The sequence below is a fragment of the Fundulus heteroclitus genome, chromosome 12 (genome assembly GCF_011125445.2).
Source record: "Fundulus heteroclitus isolate FHET01 chromosome 12, MU-UCD_Fhet_4.1, whole genome shotgun sequence".
In the NCBI taxonomy this organism is placed as follows: Eukaryota; Metazoa; Chordata; class Actinopteri; order Cyprinodontiformes; family Fundulidae; genus Fundulus; species Fundulus heteroclitus.
Window position 1 is genome coordinate 20255599 of NC_046372.1, and position 21632 is coordinate 20277230.

The window sequence follows — 21632 nt, forward strand, 5'->3', positions numbered from 1 at the left end:
CATTTATTATAAATTACTTTATATACAAAAAGGAGCTATAAACTTTGTTTACAGCTCTTTAATCTATTAAATCTAAAAAGGTTCTTGTTAAAATGAGCCGGGTCACTGTGCAGATTAAAACCTTTCTGCCCTAAAGAGGAACCGAGCCATGAGGGCCGGTTCAGGGCGGGACGGGCTCTGGACCCAGTGGAGAGAACCGGGCCTCTGGACCTGCTGGTAGCACCGTTCCCGTTTCCTCCCACTAAGGAACAATCCTTTATTCTGGACATAAAACCAAAAATAAATTAAGTTAATTAGACATTCAGTAAATCCCTTATTATAGCAGAATATAAACGAATTAACTATGAAGCTGTCAGCAGCTATTTTTACTGTTTTATCACCTGATTCTAAGATCTAAAGGTCAGAATCGTTTCACCTGCAGAGGAAATTATATAAACTATGAAACACGGTTCTCCTGTTCTCGCCCTCAGAACCTGTTTGATGGATTTCAGCAGATTTAGACAAAGATTCTTTAATTCTTTATTGTTCAGTTCTGCAGATCAACAACCGCATCACGTTCCGCCTGAGGAACACGATGTGGAACAAATGATCGATAACAACGCTTCCTTTTCTTTGCTTCATTTCTCAGATTAAAATATGAACTAAAGGAGAATTTGCAGACATTTAATCATGATTTCCATGCTGGTGGTTCACCTCCTGCTGCCCAGGAGGAACCCGCTCCTCCTCGCCTCCCTGAAGATCATCCAGGTTCTCCAAACATCTGCTCATTTATTACCTGCGGCTCATTTATTAGTGTGATTTAGGATTAGGAGGGAGCTGCTGCTGCTGCTGCCGCCTGTAGGTCCAGCAGCTTCTGCCTCAGCATCCAGAACCAGACGCTCCAGTCAGACCGGATCAGAACCCCAGGCTCAGATTATCCTGGGAAAACTCAGCGGTTCCTGTAATTAAGCGGTCGGCCGGCCTGCAGTCAGAAGTCGGGCAGCGAGGCGTCGTAGTCCATGATGCTGAGCTCGGCTCGCCGCTGGCGGACCGACGGCGCCAGGTCCGCAGGACTCAGCGACTCCAGAGGACTCCCAGTGAGGAGCATGGCCTCCTCCACCTCCTGACCCAGCGGGGGGCTCTCCGGCTGGGCCACCTCTTCCTCCTCCTCACGCTCCTCATCCGCCGCCTCCTCTTCATCATCCTCCTCCTCCTCCTCCTCCTCGGGGCTCTGGGTCGGCCCAAACAGCCGGCGGGCCTGCTGCTCTAGGAAGGAGCCGACGGCCAGAGGGGGGGAGTCGAAGGGGGAGACGGAGAGGGGCGAAGAGGAGGACAGGGCCTCCACGGCACCGTTTATGATTCTGACAGCAGAAGAAGAGAAGGGGCGGGGCCTGTTGTCGGGAGCGACAGGGGAGGAGGCGCCATCTTTGATTGGCCTGAGATAGAGAGAGAGAGAGAGAGAGATGGCAGGTTACCTTTGATCATCATGTTTGTAACCATCAGGCATCAGCTGAGATGAACTGAAACCCTCTGGTTCTGGTTCTGGTTCTGCAGCATGACGGTGGTCCTGCTCTGAGTTTACGGATCAAACTAATCCAACGTCCTCCTGGTTAAAGGCTCATCCTGGCGTTACCTGCTGCTGGCGTCCACAGCCGAGCCGTGGGCGCGCGCGTCACTTCCTGTGGGCGTGTCCAGAAGGATCTGGCCGTACAGGTGCAGCATCTCCGTCTGCAGCGTCTGGGCGACCCTCTTCAGAGCGACGCAGCGAGTCTCTGAGGCCGACAGCTCCGCCCTGGAACGGAGGTTCAGGGTGAGACCCTCAGGAGAAGACCATCTTCTGATCTTCTGAGATGCAGCTTCACGTCGTCTCTGCTGACTCAGGACGACCCGGCAGCATCAGAGGCTCTACGTCTGAGACCTGCTCTGCTCACACCTTCACTATGGAGCGCTTCACCCTCTGCTCACCTGTTCTGGTTCTTGGTGTCCTCCAGAAGCTTCTTCTGATCCAAGATCAGCTTCTCCTTCTTGGCCAGCTGGTTCTCCAGCTCTGCTACTCGGTGGTTGGCCGCCTCCAGCTTCTGTTTCTGCTGGACGTCTGAGTCCCTCAGCCTCTGGAAGTCCTTGCCCATGGTGCGCTGCAGCATGGCCTCCTCCTAGGAGAACATCACAGCTTCACACATGGTCCTCAAACCTTCAAGCGTGGTTTCTGGGCGTGTTGGTGAGCTTACGGTCCAGCTGCGGGGATCTCGTTCCTCCAGCTGTTCCCTCAAAGCCCTGTTGGTTTCTCTCAGCAGGATGAGCTGCTGGTTGAGCAGGAAGATCTGCTGCTGCAGCTGCTCACTGCTGCACAGCTGCAAAAACCCAACGATCAGTCAGAGGAGACCTGAATCAGTGCAACACCTGGCAGCTGCTGGAGGGACGGCAGAGGACCTGCACTTCAGACATTGTGGCGTATCTGAACGTCGCCAGATGTTCCTCAGCTTGTGGCGTATCTGAACGTCGCCAGATGTTCCTCAGCTTGTGGCGTATCTGAACGTCGCCAGATGTTCCTCAGCTTGTGGCGTATCTGAACGTCGCCAGATGTTCCTCAGCTTGTGGCGTATCTGAACGTCGCCAGATGTTCCTCAGCTTGTTTAGTATCTGAACGTCGCCAGATGTTCCTCAGCTTGTTTAGTATCTGAACGTCGCCAGATGTTCCTCAGCTGGTGAGCATCTGAACGTCGCCAGATGTTCCTCAGCTTGTGGCGCATCTGAACGTCGCCAGATGTTCCTCAGCTTGTGGCGCATCTGAACGTCGCCAGATGTTCCTCAGCTTGTGGCGCATCTGAACGTCGCCAGATGTTCCTCAGCTTGTGGCGCATCTGAACGTCGCCAGATGTTCCTCAGCTTGTGGCGCATCTGAACGTCGCCAGATGTTCCTCAGCTTGTTTAGCATCTGAACGTCGCCAGATGTTCCTCAGCTTGTTTAGCATCTGAACGTCGCCAGATGTTCCTCAGCTTGTTTAGCATCTGAACGTCGCCAGATGTTCCTCAGCTTGTTTAGCATCTGAACGTCGCCAGATGTTCCTCAGCTTGTTTAGCATCTGAACGTCGCCAGATGTTCCTCAGCTTGTTTAGCATCTGAACGTCGCCAGATGTTCCTCAGCTTGTTTAGCATCTGAACGTCGCCAGATGTTCCTCAGCTTGTTTAGCATCTGAACGTCTCCAGATGTTCCTCAGCTTGTTTAGCATCTGAACGTCGCCAGATGTTCCTCAGCTTGTTTAGCATCTGAACGTCGCCAGATGTTCCTCAGCTTGTTTAGCATCTGAACGTCGCCAGATGTTCCTCAGCTTGTTTAGCATCTGAACGTCGCCAGATGTTCCTCAGCTTGTTTAGCATCTGAACGTCGCCAGATGTTCCTCAGCTTGTGGCGTATCTGAACGTCGCCAGATGTTCCTCAGCTTGTTTAGCATCTGAACGTCGCCAGATGTTCCTCAGCTTGTTTAGCATCTGAACGTCGCCAGATGTTCCTCAGCTTGTTTAGCATCTGAACGTCGCCAGATGTTCCTCAGCTTGCTGAGCATCTGAACGTCGCCAGATGTTCCTCAGCTTGCTGAGCATCTGAACGTCTCCAGATGTTCCTCAGCTTGCTGAGCATCTGAACGTCTCCAGATGTTCCTCAGCTTGCTGAGCATCTGAACGTCTCCAGATGTTCCTCAGCTTGCTGAGCATCTGAACGTCGCCAGATGTTCCTCAGATTGCGGGCATCTGAACGTCGCCAGATGTTCCTCAGATTGCGGGCATCTGAACGTCGCCAGATGTTCCTCAGATTGTGGGCATCTGAACGTCGCCAGATGTTCCTCAGATTGTGGGCATCTGAACGTCGCCAGATGTTCCTCAGCTTGTGGCGCATCTGAACGTCGCCAAATGTTCCTCAGCTTGATTAGCATCTGAACGTCTCCAGATGTTCCTCAGCTTGATTAGCATCTGAACGTCTCCAGATGTTCCTCCAGCTGCTCTCTGAAAGGCTTTTACCGGCTGTGGCTGCTCTGCAGCACCGTTGGTACCACGCCCAACGACAGACACCAGGAGCAGCTGCTCATCGCTTTAAGAGCTCAAATCGCTAAATCTTGAACACAAACCACCATATGGCCCACAACGGGGCGGGTCGGCATCAAACAGGTAACGGGAGACGAACCCGGCCCACAGCCTGGAAGCTGGGTCTCCATGTCCTTAACTCACTGGTTTTACCGCAGCAGCAGTTTACATTCTGACAGCAGCTTCTGCAGAAACTACATGTGATGTCATCACCACATGTGATGTCATCACCACATGTGATGTCATCAGCTCTTTCAGGAGGAGTGAATGCTGCTTGGAGAGACTTGATGCAACCTGCTGGGTTTCCTTAGAGAGGAAACTTTCTCACCAACCTGGAGGTTCTGATGGAGTCTGACTTTAGAAAGAACCTTGAGATGATGCCTTTAATGAATTGGTGCTATACTAATAGAATTAAATTAACAGCATCTCCTGTTAAACGGGCTCAGCCAATGAAGAGTGTCCTCACCTTCAGGGACAGCTGCGTCAGCTGGTGTTCAGCGTGGTTGGCCTTGTTGCTGGCTCTCTGAAGCTCCGCCTCCAGGTCCCTCAGCCGGCCCTGAGACTCCCTGAGTTCGCTCTGAAACAGCCAATAGGAGCACGCACACCTGTTTACAGCAGCCAATAGCTGTGCTGCTAGCTGGTGTTAAAAAGAGTTCCTCACCTGCAGCTGCTGGTTCTCTTGCCGTTTGTCCTGCTGCTGCTGCAGCAGCTGCTGGATCTGAGCGTGCAGGAGCTGCGTCTGGGTCTGTGTGTCCTGCTTCAGCTTGGTGAAGCGCCGCTGCTCTTCATCCAGGCTCGTTTTCAGACAGCGGATCTCCTCGTCCTGCACGCCCAGCTGCGCCTTCTGCCACCGAACAACGAGGGGAAACGTCAGAGAAGGACACGGCCCGCGGTGAGCAGCCAAACGTGGGCGTGGCCTGTTACCATAGCGGCAGTCTGCTCCTCCAGAGCCGTGGAGTTGATGACGCGGCGCAGCAGGCGGCGGTTTCTGATGGCGTGCTGCTGCCGTTTGAAGCGTTCGTACTGGAGCTGGCTGTGAACCAGCAGCAGCTGGCTCTTCAGGGCCTGAAGCTCCTCCCCCTGGGCGGGGCCTGTCACAACACAGGTAGATCCGTCCTGAAATGAGCAGGAAGCCTGCAGCAGGTTTATCCTGGTAGTAACCCTGAGGAACTCCTCATGCTTTGATTTGTGGATCCTAACCGATGGAAGAGCTTTCTAGTGGCTTTATATCTGCAACTCATCCACACTCTTCAGGTAGAGCTACAAGGCATTATGGGATAGCAATATTACCATGACGACATCTTTGGTGACCAACATTTCCTCCACCGCCGTTTCTTTTCCCATCATCCTGCTGTTCTGTACACTGACTTTCTCCTGCATTGTTTACATTTCAATTGTTTTACTTTTAAAAATCACTGCTGCACCTTATACTGCATTTTGAATCTACGGTAATTTACAAGCTGTATTCTTGCACAAATGCCCTTTGCACAATTAATTCTGCACATACAAATGGTTTTAAAAATACTCACCTGTACACTGTGACTTCTCCTGCATTGTCTACATTTAAATCGTTTACTTTTAAATCACTGCTGCACCTCAAACTGTAATCTAATTTTTACTACAATTTTACAAGCTGTATGCAACAAAATTTCATTCTGTACACATTCTGTGCATACAAAATGACAAATGAAGTTGTCTAAGTTCTGCTTTGTCTGAGTTCCAGGCTGCTCACCATCAGCTGGCAGTCAGGGGCCACTGGATGGTCAACTAGCAATCAAAAGGTTGTGGGTTTGAGTCCAACTTCCCCTGTCACATGTCGATGTGCCTCTGGGCAAGACACGCAACCTCAAGTTGCCTACAATCTGTTCATAAGCATTAGAGAGCTGTGTGAACGTGGCTCTAGTGTAAAGTGGTCAGCAGCACTGGAAACGCTGCAGAAATCATCCAGAGACCCAAAGATTCCTAGTTTGAGCCTAAAAATCAGACGCAGAAAAACTTTCCAAACATTTCCGCCTTTAATGCGGCATTTATCCTGTCCAGTTCAGCTGAAAAACAAACGGCACAGAAGAGGTCCAATAACCGGGTTGCATAAGTAAACACACCCGTAATCTCCGTCTCTGGGGCTTAGGGTCTTGCTCAGGGACCAAGAGCGGCCGTCTGTGGGATTCAAACCAGGAACTTGCCACCGTCGCTGTGGCCTGTTAATGTCAGCCTCTGTTCTCCACAGTTAGCGGCGATGTGGACTTTAAATCTCATTCCATATATTGTGGTAATACTGATAATTATAAATGTTATAATAAAATACCAATAATAGCTTCTTCTAGTAAGTAGGTAAGCTTCTTCAAGTAACTGTGGCTGCATGTCAATTATAGCCCAATAAACATAAAATACTGTCCTTAAATGTAATAATGTAAAACATTAAAACATTTGAAGTATGTTTGATCAGGACACTGAGCTGCACACAGTGACTGCATGTAATATTTTAGATTATTTTGATTACTCAGGCATGCATTAATCAAGCAGAACATCACTTTTGGGCCGGGTTCTGATGAAGGAATAGAACCACAAAATGGGTCAAAGCTCCAAAAAAGGTAATTTTTTAATGTTACAGGGCGTTTATGGGTTTGCACATTTATGCAACAAGGTTGTTGCACCTTTTTATTGTTCATACTTCCACCCACAGGTGTTTGTGTTGAATTTACAGGAAACAAAAGGGGGAAAGTTTTAAAATTATTTAGCATGGTCTCAGTTTTTAAAGTGGAGTTTAACTGAATATTATTGGCTGGCTGAACTATTAAAGCCAAATAAAACTTATATTGGACATTAATAATGAAATGATTGTGGTTTGGCTCATTATGCAGGGCTAGGTTCACCGTTACGTCGTCATGCTGTTATTTCACACGGTGATCCAGACCTGCTCACAGCAGCTAAAGCAGCACAGATACAGCAGAGCAGCTCAGTGAAGCCAGTTAGTAGCAGCAGAAAACCACGTCAGCTCAACCAGCATGTTTCAGGTAAAGAAAGCAGTCACAAGGTTCTGTTAGAGTCCAAACGGAAAGAAACGCATCTGCTCCTCGTGTTACGGCCACATCTACTGGACTTTAACTGGAAACAAATAAAAAATCCAAGGTGCAAAACTCTGGAACAACTTTGAACTTGAAAGCTCAGTAGCGCCACCTGCTGCCCCACCAGGGTCACAGAATCCTGCAGGACAGCTTATCAGACTGGGAACAGGGGCGGGGGAGTCCAATGGGAGCAGTCTGGGTTCTGATTGGACAGAAAACAGGAAGTCCTCCAGCAGTGGGAGGCACTGGCTGGAAGGAGACAGAGGCTCCATCCAGATCCCTTTAATTACAGCTCCTACATCCTATTTCCTACCTCCTGGATCCTATCTCCTGCTCCTTGACCTTTCCTGGGTCAGCAGAACTCCATCAGGGAGGAAAGGAGCTTCAGCTGCTGAGCTGATTCCAGCCTTTAACTCTGACGTCATTAGTGACGGAAACACGGAGGGTGGAGTCAGAAACGTGGAGGATGGAGTCAGAAACATGGAGGATGGAGTCAGAAACATGGAGGATGGAGTCAGAAACATGGAGGACGGAGTCAGAAACATGGAGGATGGAGTCAGAAACGTGGAGGATGGAGTCAGAAACGTGGAGGATGGAGTCAGAAACGTGGAGGATGGAGTCAGAAACGTGGAGGATGGAGTCAGAAACATGGAGGACGGAGTCAGAAACATGGAGGACAGAGTCAGAAACGTGGAGGACGGAGTCAGAAACGTGGAGGATGGAGTCAGAAACGTGGAGGATGGAGTCAGAAACGTGGAGGATGGAGTCAGAAACGTGGAGGATGGAGTCAGAAACGTGGAGGATGGAGTCAGAAACATGGAGGACGGAGTCAGAAACATGGAGGACAGAGTCAGAAACGTGGAGGACGGAGTCAGAAACGTGGAGGATGGAGTCAGAAACGTGGAGGATGGAGTCAGAAACGTGGAGGATGGAGTCAGAAACGTGGAGGATGGAGTCAGAAACGTGGAGGATGGAGTCAGAAACATGGAGGATGGAGTCAGAAACATGGAGGATGGAGTCAGAAACATGGAGGATGGAGTCAGAAACATGGAGGATGGAGTCAGAAACATGGAGGATGGAGTCAGAAACATGGAGGATGGAGTCAGAAACATGGAGGATGGAGTCAGAAACATGGAGGATGGAGTCAGAAACATGGAGGATGGAGTCAGAAACATGGAGGATGGAGTCAGAAACATGGAGGATGGAGTCAGAAACATGGAGGATGGAGTCAGAAACATGGAGGATGGAGTCAGAAAAATGGAGGATGGAGTCAGAAAAATGGAGGATAGAGTCAGAAAAATGGAGGATAGAGTCAGGAGCTAGAAGTTAGGAGCTGTTATTAAGGGTATTCAGATGGAGCCATGAGCTCAGACCAAATCGTTGTACTAATAAAGTGCCACATGTGGCTACAGCTTACAGGACGTTTAGCCGCTAGCGTTCAGACTAGGCAGCCTGTCATCAGGTCAGACTGTGGAGGGAAAAGCCAGCCAGGAATCATAGGAACAGGAAGAAGAACCGCAGGAAAAATGTCTGCAGTCCCTGGATGGGACTCACTGGATAAAAGGATTTTTGTTTCACACCAACTTTGAAGGACAGGTGGCGCTAAAGAGATTATTGAGTGTTAGCTTCAGGTACCTTTGCTTTTCATGCTCTGCTGTTTACCTCCCAAATGAACCCGATCCACCGACTTGGATCCAGCTGAGAACCTGCAGAATAATAATAATAATAATAATAATAATAATAATAATAATAATAATAATAATAATAATAATAATAATAATAATAATAATAATAATAATAATAATAATAATAATAATAATAATAATAATAATAATAATCCCAGAGTGACCACCATTAGCTGAGGTTCAGCAGCAGAGATCACAGTTACTGTCCTGCAGGGATTCCTGTATCCTCACCTCCTGCTGAGGCATTCATGAGCGTCGTTTCCATGGACAATCATACGGTCCAGAACCTTCAGAGGAGAGATGCAGGTCTGCTCCTCCTCCTGTTGCTCCTCCTTCTGCTCCCCTGCAGCTTTCTCCAGCACCTCCTGCAGGACAAAGAGATTCAGTATCAGCGTCAGTATTCACCAAGAACCAAGACTGAAAGTAGCTCTTAGTGACGTCATTTTAGGAAAAATCTCAAATTTCCCAAATTAAGATTTTTCTTATTCTCAAAGCGTCTCAGGCCTTCAGAGCTCCTAAAGTGAGAAACGTTAGGAGTAGCGAGGAGGAAGTTTAGGGCCTCAGAGTCTCTGAAGCAGGAAGATGGTGGAAACAGAGACAGCTGATTGGCTGATCCACCTGAACCAGCAGCTTTAGGTGTTAAATCCCAACAGCCAATCATGATCTAGCGTCGTTATGCTGAAAGTACAGAGCTGAAACGGGCACCATCGATGCCTCGTTTGCTGTTATATGTTCTGTCTGTAATGTTTACAGTCTGCAAAATGTTCCATAATGAACAAGTTAAAAGAAATTTAAAAAGCTGTAGAAAAAGACATAAATATTCTAGACCAGATAAACGAGGCGATGCATTATTTCTGTATAGTTCATGATGATGTCAGCATCAGAGTGTAAACGGTGGTCTAGAAGGTTGCTGGTGTGATTCCGGCTCCCCTCTGGCTCCTGATTGATGCTCAGACAGCTTCTCACTTTCCAGGCTGGTGGTAAAGCAGAAAAAAGACTCGTTGATCTGCAGCAGACGGCCTCAGAGTCGCCTCTGGGCTCCGTCATCCAGGAACCACTTTACCTTCAGCTCTGAGAAATGGAGGACCTGCTGCTCTCGCCTTCTCCACCTTTTCTGTCTTTTTACCAAATCCAACCTCTTCAGACCAGCAGGTGATGCCAGTGAAACGCCGACAGGTGAGCTCCAGGTGTCTATAAGGCGCTATCTGAGTGTTCAAACACACGATAGTCCATCTAGTAGCGCTCCGACCGTTTGTGTCTGAACCAAAAACGCGTCGGGCCAATCACAATGCAGTATTATGGTTTAAAGCGGGACACACCAGGTGTAATGATGGCAAGAGCTGCTGAGCCCCCCCCCCCCCAGCCGAACCAACATAAACACAACGAGGCAGGAGGATGCAGGTGTGGCTGCTGCTCTCTGATTGGTCAGAATCCAGGATTTTTCATGGCGTCTGCTGCTGACGCTTTGATCTGATAACGTGATTGGCTAAAACCTCCCCCTAGGTAGGCGGGCACTAGGTGTCACGTCACCCAATCAGCTCAGAGAGTTCTGCTGAACGTTCCCTCCTTTCCCCACACGGACTCAGTGGGACCAGAACCAGACTGATGAGGACAGAGCTGCAGGTTATTGATCTGCTGGTTCAGGTGAGCGAGCATTGATGGAGACATGAAGCAGTAAAAGGACCAGAATGGAGGAAACATGACGAGCAGATCAGAATAATGATGAGGATCTAAATTAGGTGCGTTCAGACATTTTGATGCTGTGTGACAATTATTTAATTTAGTTACATTTATGAATCCAGTTCATTTCTCTCCACTGACACCAGGAACGCATCAGTGTGTTTATTACCTTTACCATCGACCAATCACAGCTCTTAAAAGACAGCCACACCTCCTCACTAAGAAGCATTTCTGTCGCCTCCTTCCTCAGAGTCGCTCTCAGCAGCGTCTGGATCGCTCTGCAGCTGAAACTCCTCTGCAGGAGGTTCCGGGCTGAGCTCTGGGTCTACGGCTCCTGGTCTCCTCACCTGCGTTTTCTTCCCGATGAAGAGCGTGGCGGCGCGAGGAAGAGCGAGCTCAAACAGCGACTCGTACGGCGGGGCGGGACCTTGCTCCTCAGACAGGTGGGAAGAGGACTGCAAAGGAGTCAGGCAGCCGGAGCAGGAAGGAGAGCGGAGGCCGGAGGGCGGGGCATCCCGGCTGGGGGTGGAGGTAAGGAGGAGGAGCTGGGAGGAGGCGGGGGGAGGTCTGACGTCTGCAGGCAAACAGAAACAAACATCACCGTCACTCAGGTGACCGGGGGTCCGTTCTTCCTACGTTGCTTAAAACATCAGAGATCAAATGAGACATCCAAGATTATTTCATCCGGCTAATCATGATCCGGCTAATTGGGTTCTTCGAACACACCTGTTGTTTACGATTACTATGGCTGGATTGAGTTATCTGAGACAACTGCGCGTTCATGCTTTTGTTTAAAAGGGGAAATGTATCGATAGTAGAAACATTGATCAGCAGCGCTGCTATTGGCTGTTCAGCATGGGCTGGCAAAAAGCAGCAGACAAATTAATGCGTAAATACTGTCCATGGTAGATGTTTCTATCACTTTCTACAGTATGAATTTTTGCATTTTAATAATTTCATATTTACTTTGTTCTTTTATATCAGAGCCTCCACGGGACCCACTAGAACATGGGGACAAGTAAAAGTGAAATACAAGAATATTCTACAGAATGGTAGCCTTTAATTATTATACTTGATTTTAGGCTCTTGTTATGTCAAGAGATCCAAATTTCAGTGTCATTCCTTAGACACGGGAAGTAAAGGACGTGTGCAAACGGGGAATTTTAACAAAAAAAATTATTTATCTAGAAAAAAATGAAGTTCTTCTTTTTCCAAGTCATACACAGTTTACACGGTAAAACTTTATTGCTCCGTGTCTAGATAATCCAACCATAGTTTTTTCTAATACAATATACGGCTCGACAGGAAGCAAGCCTTTTAAAGTAAAACTAAACTTCACAATAAAATGGCCAGAACAAATCTTCTTACTGATAATGATAAAAATAAAAAGCAAACCATCATACAAATAAATTAAATATTTTCTATTTATGGCTCTAACATCACTTTTTCCTCTTTAAAAGCCCTTTGTTAAATTATGTGTTTATAACAGCCACCAAGAAAATCTCTCTACAATTACACTGTCGCGCTGCGCTACAGGATCTTGTCTATTGCACAATAAGCGATTCATTTGAAAAACTCTGCAAATTATTCTTGCACCTTCCGTAACAGGTTGCTGTTGTAAAAATGGACATGGTTACGGCAGACTTCCCTATCTCCATCGCTTATAAAGCTGCGATCTAATCCTGTTTACATGAAATAAGCCTGTTAGCGAGCAGGTTAAACTTGCACACATGTTGCTATGACAACAAGTCCAGGATGAGTTTTGAAGAACCAAACAATCCAAGATCAACAATCAAATCCAGCTAACTGAGTTAGCGAAGTACGAAGAACGGGCCCCTGGGCTGAAGGACTCTGGCTCTTCTGCTCCCAGCAGTAATAACCCTCACATGTGAAAATTGCAGCTGCCCTCGGTGCGGATGTAGAGCCACTCACCTGCACTCTTCAGGTCACCGCTGATCGCATCACTCTCCTCCTTCGCTCTGATTGGCTGCTGCTTCGGCTGGGAGGACGGACAGGGGCTCTCTTCCTGTTGCGCCTCCTCACTGAAGCCCGGTCTCACCTGGAGGACCCCGACATCTTCACTGGGCGTGGTTACAGGTTTGGAGGCAGGTGAGGGACATTTCACACCTGCAGACACAGACGACGTCAGACGGGGCTCGTCTTTCACACACGAAACCACAGGTGAGGGTGTTCACCTGAGACGGAGGAACACCTGCTCAGTGAGGGGGCGGGGCTTGTTGCAGCAGCCTCAGGAGGGGGCGTGGACAAACCACACTCAGAGGAGGGGCTCCATATGACATCATCAGCCTGAACAGAGACAGACAGGTGGAGTTACCTGTTCGAGTTAACACTGAAGTGGTTCTAACCTACAGAGCGGTTCTGGACCGGGTTGGACAGGTGAGTGGAGACGTTACCTGCATGAAGGAGGTGCTGAGCGTCAGCCGAGACGGACGGCTGGCTGAGCTTCCTGCCAACAGACCGACAGCAACAGAGTCAATCTCACGGACCCAACCTTCCAACTAAACAGGAGAAACGCTGCAGGACGTTCTGATCCTCACCTGAGCTGCTGATTGGCTCCAGGCCACGGGGGGTGGAGCTGAGATCCAGGTGAAGATGAGAGGAGGACAGGTGGGCGCGTCTGGGAGAGGCTGGGGGAGAAGAGAAGATGTCTTCCTCACAGGACGACTCCAGAGGGTCCAGAGACAGTCTGGCACACTCGATGATGATGTCATGGACTTCGTAGCACCTCCACCTGCACAGGTGAAGCACCAGGTCAGGCAGAAGCAGCCAAAGTTAGCTTGGAGTGAAACGGTTTGGTTCATTTGCTCTGATTTAAAGTTAAACTGCGGCTATCGCTGACACTTTTTTTTTTTTTTTTTTTTTTTTTTAAAAAAGGCAGGACTCTCAACTCTCACGCCATCGCCATGAGACACGAGCATTTCCCCGACGCCACACACGGCGTTCCTCACATAACAACAAAGCGAGTCTGGGCTGCAGACAATCCGTTCAGGTTTCAGTCTGAAGCTGCCTCCTGCAGAAATGTTTCACACTAATTATTTTTTTAGGCAGGACTCTCAACTCTCACACCATCGCCATGAGACACAAGCATTACCCCGACGCCACATATGGCGTTCCTCACATAACAACAACAAAGCGCATCTGGGCTGCAGACGATCCTTTCAGTCTGTAGCCACCTCCTGCAGAAATGTTTAACATTAATTATTAATAATTATTAGTAATTATTCCTGCTGCAGTCAACAGAGCAGCAGTTATAAATAACTTTGCTCTTCGCTTTATTCAGGGATCATTTGTACGTTTGGGTTCGTTTCATTTCACCCATTCATGCGGGTCTATCTAGAAACAACGTTTAGCAAGAATAAAGCAGGAATGGACTCAGGAAGCCGGAGTTCTGGTGCCAGCAGACAGAATTTCTGGAGATGAGCGACAATCAGAACAAAAATTATTTTCATCAGAAATCTGGAAACGACCACAGAGCCGTTTGTTCAGAAGGTGCAATGCTGAGCATAAATGTTGTGAATGGAGATGAAACAGACGGGATCCTCCTCGTATCAGGCAGTCCGGGTATGTTTAAACAATCACAGAACAGTTTATTCTCTGTTGACTAGATCCGCTCTTCCTGCGTCGCTCCTGATGCAATGACAGCCAAACGCCATTTTGTGGATCTTAAGACAAAAGCCATCAGGCTAATTGTTCTGTTGCTCTCCACCGCCCTGGATGTGCTGCCAACACAACTTCCTGATTGTCTCCTCTTACCGACAAAAATAAATTCAGCATTAGTTGCTTTAGGATGAACTTTGTTTCTCTAAATTAAAGATCCTCACAGAACTTTAAAATCAGTCATTTTTATACCGATGGTTTTCAACCATTTTCATAGTTAATTTTTTATCGTAATTTTTGTAAAGTTTCACTAGCCTAAAGGAGAGACCACATGTCCTGGTCAACCAACACCTCCTGCCTGGTCAAGAAGGCTCACCAGCGCCTCTTCTTCCTGAGGACACTGAGGAAAAATCAGCTATCCTCGACTATCCTGGTGAACTTCTATCACTGTGCAATAGAAAGCATCCTGACCAACTGTGCAACAGTGTGGTACATCGAGCTTGCAGCATTCTTAAGGACTCTTCTCACCCAGCCCACAGACTGTTTTCTCTCCTGCCCTCCAGACCAGAACCAGCGGACTAAAGGACAGCTTTTTCCCCAGAGCTGTCTCTTTATTGAACTCTAATCCTCACTGATAGACTCTCCTCTTCCTCCTCACACCTACCTCCATTTTGTTATTCTGCTATTTACATGACTGTAATGTTCACCTGCACTCCTGACTGTTACTATTGTAACAACTGTTTACATGCATCTTGCACTATGACTGAATATTGATTTGCACTGCTGACTGTTTATTCAGAATTGTTTACATATACATTTGCAATACCGTACTTTAACTGTAATACGCAATTACCTTCCACTGCACTTTAATTTAAAGAGCTTCCGTCCAAACTTTATTTATTCATTTTATTGTAATAGCTACCTGTATATCATTTCTCACAATTCTGCCTATAGTAATAGCCATCTGTACCTATATTCATAGTACATGTAACCTCTGTTATAATAACAATCTGTATATTATGCTGTTGTACATATCTGTAAAACTCTATAGTAATATACACCTGTATATTATATTCTGTACATATCCAGCTGTAAATTTAGTTCACAATACTAGTTATCTATATATTATACTTATAGAACAAATCTATCAGTAAATATCTGTTTATAATAGTATCCATCTCTATATTTATTCAGTAATAACCCATGTCCTGTACTTATGGAACCATTGTTTATCCTGCACTTGCTGCTATTGCACTTCTGGTTAGACCTAAACTGCATTTTGTTGCCTTGTACCTGTGTAATGACAATAAAGTTGAATCTAATCTAAGATGTTGACTGAAACATGCGACCTGCAGTTAATGATAATCTGAACAGATTTATTCCACGGTGCAGTTTGCTATGGAACGCCTGAATGCCTCGTGGTCCTGATATCAACCCACCTGAACGCGTTTAACGGGTCAGCACCAAAGTTCTGCTCTGAGCTCGGTGGACTCACCTGGACGGGTCCAGTTCATAGTCCGGAGTCCCGGTAACGAGCTCTGGGTGAATCCGTACGTGTTCCAACATCGGCTGAAAGACAGAGTCGAACCAGAACTATATGAGTTTATTTGGGTCAGAACCGGAACCAGTCCATTTTGAACCTGGGCCGTCAGAACCAGCCCAGGGAGAACCTGCTAAGGTAAGCAGCACACCATGACGGTGTGTTCAGGGACCTTCTGTGTCACTGATCAGAATCTGCAACTCTAAACGGACCTGATCTTTGAACCCGGTACCAGTCCAGTACCTTTAGAACCGCCAGAGAGCGTCTGGAGCTGCAGTGCTTGGATGTTCTGACCATGAAGAGACAGTTTGAACACAGAACACCAGAAGTATCATCAGAACAGGAACCGGACCGGGCTTTCTGTAAACCAGCCTGATCGATTCTGATGAGAACCCGTCTGAATGATCCGTATTCGGGTTGGCGTCTGCACCAAATGGTTCTGGGTCAGAACTGCTCCAGAACCAGCAGCTGAACCAGCAGCAGAGCGCCTCTGAAGCCTCGTCAGGAACTGAGCAGAGGTTCTGGTCCAATTTTAGCTCAGCACGTCTAAAGTTAACCCAAGGAAGCTGCAGCTGCTCCTGGGTGTCAGAACCTGTTTCTGGACCACATGGCAGCAGCCAGAACCCAGCAGAATAAAATACCTGATCAGGAACCAGTGATTTACCATCAGTGTCCAACAGAACCCGATTCATCAGAGATCAGCAGAACATGTGAACTCTTCCAGAACCAGCGTCCTTTAGTAGATGCAGGACCTCCAGAACCGGATCGACTACCAGGTTTAAACTGGTTAAACTAACGGATCTCACATCAGAACTGGTGTTCTGGTTTTATTTGGCGTCGCTGATCTGCTGGGAACCAGCTGGCTGCGTTTGAGTGGTTCTGGAATTCAAGCTCCAAGCTGGTATTGATCGGTTCTGGCCCGTTTGGACCTGTGCTGGTGCTACCAACCTTGACCACCTCCTGGAAGGTGTCCAGGTTCTCCTTCATGCTGTAGTGGAGCCTCAGGTAGGAGAGGAAGTTGCAGGGGAACATCCCGTAGAGACGGTGGAACAGCGAGTAAACGGCGGCGTGGAGGTGGACCAGGTACAGCGCCGACACGTGACCTGCAAGAGCCCACCGGCAGCCAATCAGAACCCAGCGTTTCAACCACTGAGCTATATAAATACACTGGAGTGCTGATTTTGCCAAAAAAACTGAAGTCACTGGCCGCCATCTTGCTACTCCCTACTCTCACAGAATCCCATAGGATTTGGTAGTCAGTGGATGTACTAACACTATCAACTACTAGGAAATTAGCTGCTGAAATATTTTACATGTTATCTTTTTTTTTAATTTTATATATATATATATATATATATTAGATATATATATTATATATATAGATAGCTATAGATATATAGCTATATATATATATATATATATATATATATATATATTATATATATATATATATATTTTTTTTTTTGTATATTGTTATTTATAAATGTTAAATATATATTTAAAAAAATAAAATGCAAAATATTTCAGCACATGACTCATTACTTGATAGTTTTAGAACATAACATAAAGCAGGGATGGGCAACTGGCGGCCCGGGGGCCGCACACGGCTCTCGTCATCACTCAGTGCGGCCCGCGAATAGAGCAATAATAATTTAAAGAATAATTAAAAAAAAAAATGTTATTATACTTTTGACCGATAGGGGGCCGTACCCAAACAATAGCAGGCACGGGCCGCTTTGCAACAGCGAGGAAGAAAGTCAAGAGCCCTGGCCACTAGCAGTGTAATAAAGGGAAAACTTGACAAGAAAGTCACATTTTTCAGACAAATCGGGAAGAAGTATGGACATGTGGAATTTTTTTTTTGGTCTATTGTCATTCACACACAACATAAACCGTGAGAGCCGACGTGAGTTTTGAAACTGCAAAGCTTTGTCTTAAGCAGAAGATGTGCAGCACCGCGTTTACAGACCAGTGTGATGCATTCGTGAACGTCAGAAAGCTATGCTGCATTCAGGAGCATGGGACATTAGATTTTTCAGAATAAAAAGCTAACAGATGTGCATAATCAAAAAGTAACAGAAATACAATTATAGAACATTCAGTATTGTAAGAAAGCCCACACAGTTTCTGGATAGACACATTATTGTTTGAATTAAGTTCTGTTCCGTTTTATGCCTCTTTCCTTGTAAATTTGAAATCACCAATGTTCCTGAATGCATTGATTTGGAGTTTAAATTCCTTTTTTGCAATTTTTTTTTAAAGCAAACGGTTTGTCTTTTGCTTAAGGACATATTAAAATGCATTTATATGCAGAAAATAGTTATATGTTGGTGCAGTAAACATACAGATATAAATTCATCTATAATTTGTTTGAGAATAATTTGTAGCGTCTTTCATATCCAATTATTTGAAGTGCGTGGTCATGTGGCCCTCCAATGGTCGTGCTGAAAAAAATGTGGCCCTCTTTATCATGGAAGATGCCCATCCCTGACATAAAGTATATGGCATTTGACATTTTAAAAGTCTTAAGCCCCCCCTGAACATGAGAAAATCCTCGTTATTCGATGCTGTAGCGCCCATATTCCCTAGTTACTGGGGGGAAATGGGGAGTACCAATATGGCGGCTGGTGGCTTCACAGCGACTCGTTCTAACAGCCGGCGATTAGCACTCCAGTGTATAATATAGCTTAGTGGTTTCAACCCAGACGCCTTCAAATGAGACCAGTCTTCTGCAGCCAGCGCCCCCTGCTGGCCGGGTTACCAGGGTTCTTGTAGCTCCAGGACACCAGGCGCCCGAAGACGTCGAAGAAGTCGTAGATGTGCTGCTTCCCGGCCTGAGGGATCATGGGTAGGAGCGTGATGAGGACCAGGACGCCCGTGATGAGCACCACCACGTCAGCATCCGTCTGGAAAACAACCGTCACGCTGCAGAGAACCGCTGAACGAGGTTTTTAAACGGCAGACGGAGCCAGGAATGACGTCCTGCTCTGGTACCTTGAGGCAGCGCAGCAGGGACGACAGCACGGCTGATTGGCTGATGTGATGGACCCACGGAGGCTGCTTCCTCACCAGGTGACCCAGCAGGGTGACGGCCGCCAGTCTGCTTCCGGGTCGGGTCAGCGCCTCGTTCAGCTTCTCCAGCAGGACCTGATGGGCGGAGCCGACTTCCTTACAAGCCCTGAAACAGCACACCTGTCGGGCGACTCGCTGCTCACCTTGTGATGAGGCTCTCTGATGGAGGAGAGGAGGAGCACCACCTGAGAGGAGGAGGAGTCCAGGTAATGCTCCACCAGCGAGGAGAGGATGGCGCCTCCTCTGTCTGTAAGCGGAACTGCGGGTCAGACTCAGGAAGCAGGAGGCAGACGAGCCAGAACTCACCTGAACTCACCTGAGCTGAGCTGCTGGTTGACCGCCGCCCTGACGCGCTCCACCTCCTGCAGCTCGGAGCTCTCCAGTGAGAGCAGCAGGTCCGGGATGCTCACCTGTTCCCTGGACATCGTGCTCTGAAAAGGTCAGGAAGAGGATTTACAGAACCTTACAGAACCTTCCTGAGGAGAGGAGAGCAGAACGGTTCTGCAGCTCTGGAACCGAGCCGCTGGGAAAAAAACCCGGTCCAGCACTGCAAAAATGTATCTAAAAACAAGTAAATTGTTCTTAAAGTTAGTCTATTTGTCCTTGATTTGAGCCAGTAAATAAAGATTATCTGCCAATGGAATGAGTATCTTTACCCCTAAAATAAGATAATTAGACATCCTGCACTTGAAATAAGATGATGGAGATGAACTGTTCCTATTTTAAGTGGAAAAATCTTATTTCATTGGCAAATCATCTTATTTACCCGCTCAAATCAAGGACAAATACACTCATTTAAAGAAAATTTTTACTTATTTTTAGTTCTGTTTTTGCAGTGAGGTCCTCGCTCGGCTGAAGCCGATCTGCTGCACACAGACGGGGGATTTAAACACAGCAGAAGTTCTGATCCGTTTGGACCAAGGGAACCATGCAGCTTCCCAGTTTTCTTTCCAGAACAAACCCAAACTGCTGTAAGAAGAACTTAGTCGGACCGGTACCGTCCGTAAGGAGCTGCATTTGGGACGATTCCTCTGTTATGATGTAAAGGAACCGTTCCCAGTTGCTGGTTTAAAGCTTTATCACAAGATGGAGTTCAGTTAGTTTTATCCTAACTCTGTCAGATAACCCGGCAGTAAAATACAGCCTGGTTAGTGTTTGCTTTGCTAAAACTGACCGGCTGCATTTAAATTAAACAGTTTGTATGTCGGTTAAAAAAAATAAATAAATAAATAAATAAACCAGCTGAAGCCTCGCTGTCCAGTTTATACCGGAGGTTCAGGGCCTCTGCTGCCTCACGCTTCCTCCAGTCATCATATAGTTCATTTAGTTTTAGCTAGTTTATCATATTCAGACGTTAATTATGTCAGTTTTATTCAGACGGTATTTATGTTAAAGCCACTCTGGGACGTACAGAACTTCACTTGTTTCACAATTTAATCCCAATATGTGAAAACCCACAAAACATTTTCCTATAAAATCATATTTCACAGTGACCGTGGCCTTTGGGCTCAATGAGTAACAAACCGTAACTGATAAAACGCAATAAAAAAGGCAATAAAAGGCAGAACATTTCTCCAAAAATAATTTGCTGAATATTTTTATGATTGTTTCCAAACATGTTGGACCTGATTTTAGATTTCAGACCCGAACTTTGTGCTGTTTTCTTGGAGAAATGTGAGCCTTTAAACTGCAGCAGCTGTCAGCTGATTGGCTGTCAGCTGCAGCGTGGATCCTTCCTTTAAAGGGTCCACGTTGACTTCAGGTGTGACCTGAGGGCCAACCTTTCACTTCCAGGTCACCGTCAGGTTACTGCGACTAAACTCGGTTAAAAAGTGTCTTTCTAAATAACTACAACTGCTCATTTTCTCCCCTTAATCTGCTACAAATACAGAAACCAACTTCTGGCTGTCCTCTGACGTCACCGCAGTGCTTTAAGCAGTGCGTGACGTCACTCAGCGGGTTAAAAACACCTGGAAGCTAGCAGCTAAGCTAACAGGCTAAGCGCAGGCTGACAGAGAGGCGAACAGAACCGCGTTCCCGCCCTGCAGCAGAAGCGAGACCCGCGATGAGCGGCGACCAGAACCGGTTCTGGTTCCGGACGGAGCGAACCTTCTGGAGCCCAGCTTAGCAGCTCCGGCGCCGTCAGACCTGTTGATTCCAGCTGAACGCGGACACGTCCAGTGACAGCAGGCCCCGCCCACACGCGCTATTTGACACCTGCGGGGGCCAATCAGAGCCGAGAGGCGTTCAGGAACCCCCGACGGCCGTAGGAAAACGGATCTTTTCCAGATAAACAGGAAGACAAATGGACATGAACGGTTCAGGAACACGAGCAGCGGTGGGAAAAACGAGTTTCTAGGATCCGCAGGATACTTCCTGGCAAGATACTTCCCATGCATTGTTTACATTATTACATTGTCACATTGTTTTTCATTTCAATGGTTTACATAAATAAATCGCTGCTGCATCTTTATCCATAGTGCAATCTACTGTGATTTTTAGAGTGATTTTTTTTTCAAGCTGTATGCAAACGAAATTTCGTTCTGTACGCACTTTGTGCATACAAAATGACAATAAAGATATCTATCTATCTATCTATCTATCTATCTATCTATCTATCTATCTATCTATCTATCTATCTATCTATCTATCTATCTATCTTCCATGCGCTTGAGAAATGTGTGCTGCTGTCATTACCTTGGCCACTGTCTTCAGTCCAGACTCAGAACTTTCTGGCCCAATTCAAACATCCCAGCCAGGTGAACACGGCTGTAAGAATCAGGAAACGTAGACCTGAGAGGTGCATCATCCTTCCTCTGGTCTTTATTTACAGAACGGGAGGCCTGTGACACGCTGCAGTGACAGCTGCTGATTCAGATGGACAGAAAAAGACAGAATCAACGGAAAAAAGCAGA

At 47.0% G+C, this 21632-nt stretch overlaps 1 protein-coding gene across 2 annotated transcripts; it reads right to left on the bottom strand.

Annotated features, from left to right (window-relative positions):
- Window positions 1–508: 508 nt before the first annotated feature.
- On the bottom strand, window positions 509–20937 carry tsc1a (TSC complex subunit 1a). Of its 2 annotated transcripts, none has more exons than XM_021311864.2 (21): window positions 20827–20937; window positions 19034–19148; window positions 18861–18964; window positions 18640–18792; window positions 18407–18551; window positions 16594–16748; window positions 15601–15674; window positions 13046–13239; window positions 12902–12954; window positions 12683–12794; window positions 12420–12614; window positions 10835–11061; window positions 9039–9172; window positions 8785–8828; window positions 4982–5148; window positions 4719–4901; window positions 4524–4634; window positions 2208–2330; window positions 1945–2132; window positions 1613–1771; window positions 509–1415 (listed from the first exon to the last, which is right to left on the bottom strand). In XM_021311864.2, exons 2-21 carry the CDS (start codon window positions 19140–19142, stop codon window positions 968–970), a joined length of 3078 nt encoding a protein of 1025 aa, XP_021167539.2. In that variant the 5' UTR covers window positions 19143–19148; window positions 20827–20937; the 3' UTR covers window positions 509–967. The 2 variants fall into 2 exon arrangements, with proteins under 2 accessions (XP_021167539.2, XP_012710245.2); XM_012854791.3 differs by having other exon boundaries at window positions 8758–8828.
- Window positions 20938–21632: the final 695 nt, after the last annotated feature.

Bases quoted from the DNA above. Each gene is read 5' to 3' on its own strand.
- tsc1a (XM_012854791.3), bottom strand. From the start codon at position 19,142: ATGTCCAGGGAACAGGTGAGCATCCCGGACCTGCTGCTCTCACTGGAG. The intron at 15,675-16,593 runs GTTGGTAGCACC...TCTGTCTTTCAG, and splicing joins CCTTCCAGGAGGTGGTCAAG to CCGATGTTGGAACACGTACG. The intron at 13,240-15,600 runs GTGAGTCCACCG...TCACCTGTGCAG, and splicing joins TATGAACTGGACCCGTCCAG to GTGGAGGTGCTACGAAGTCC.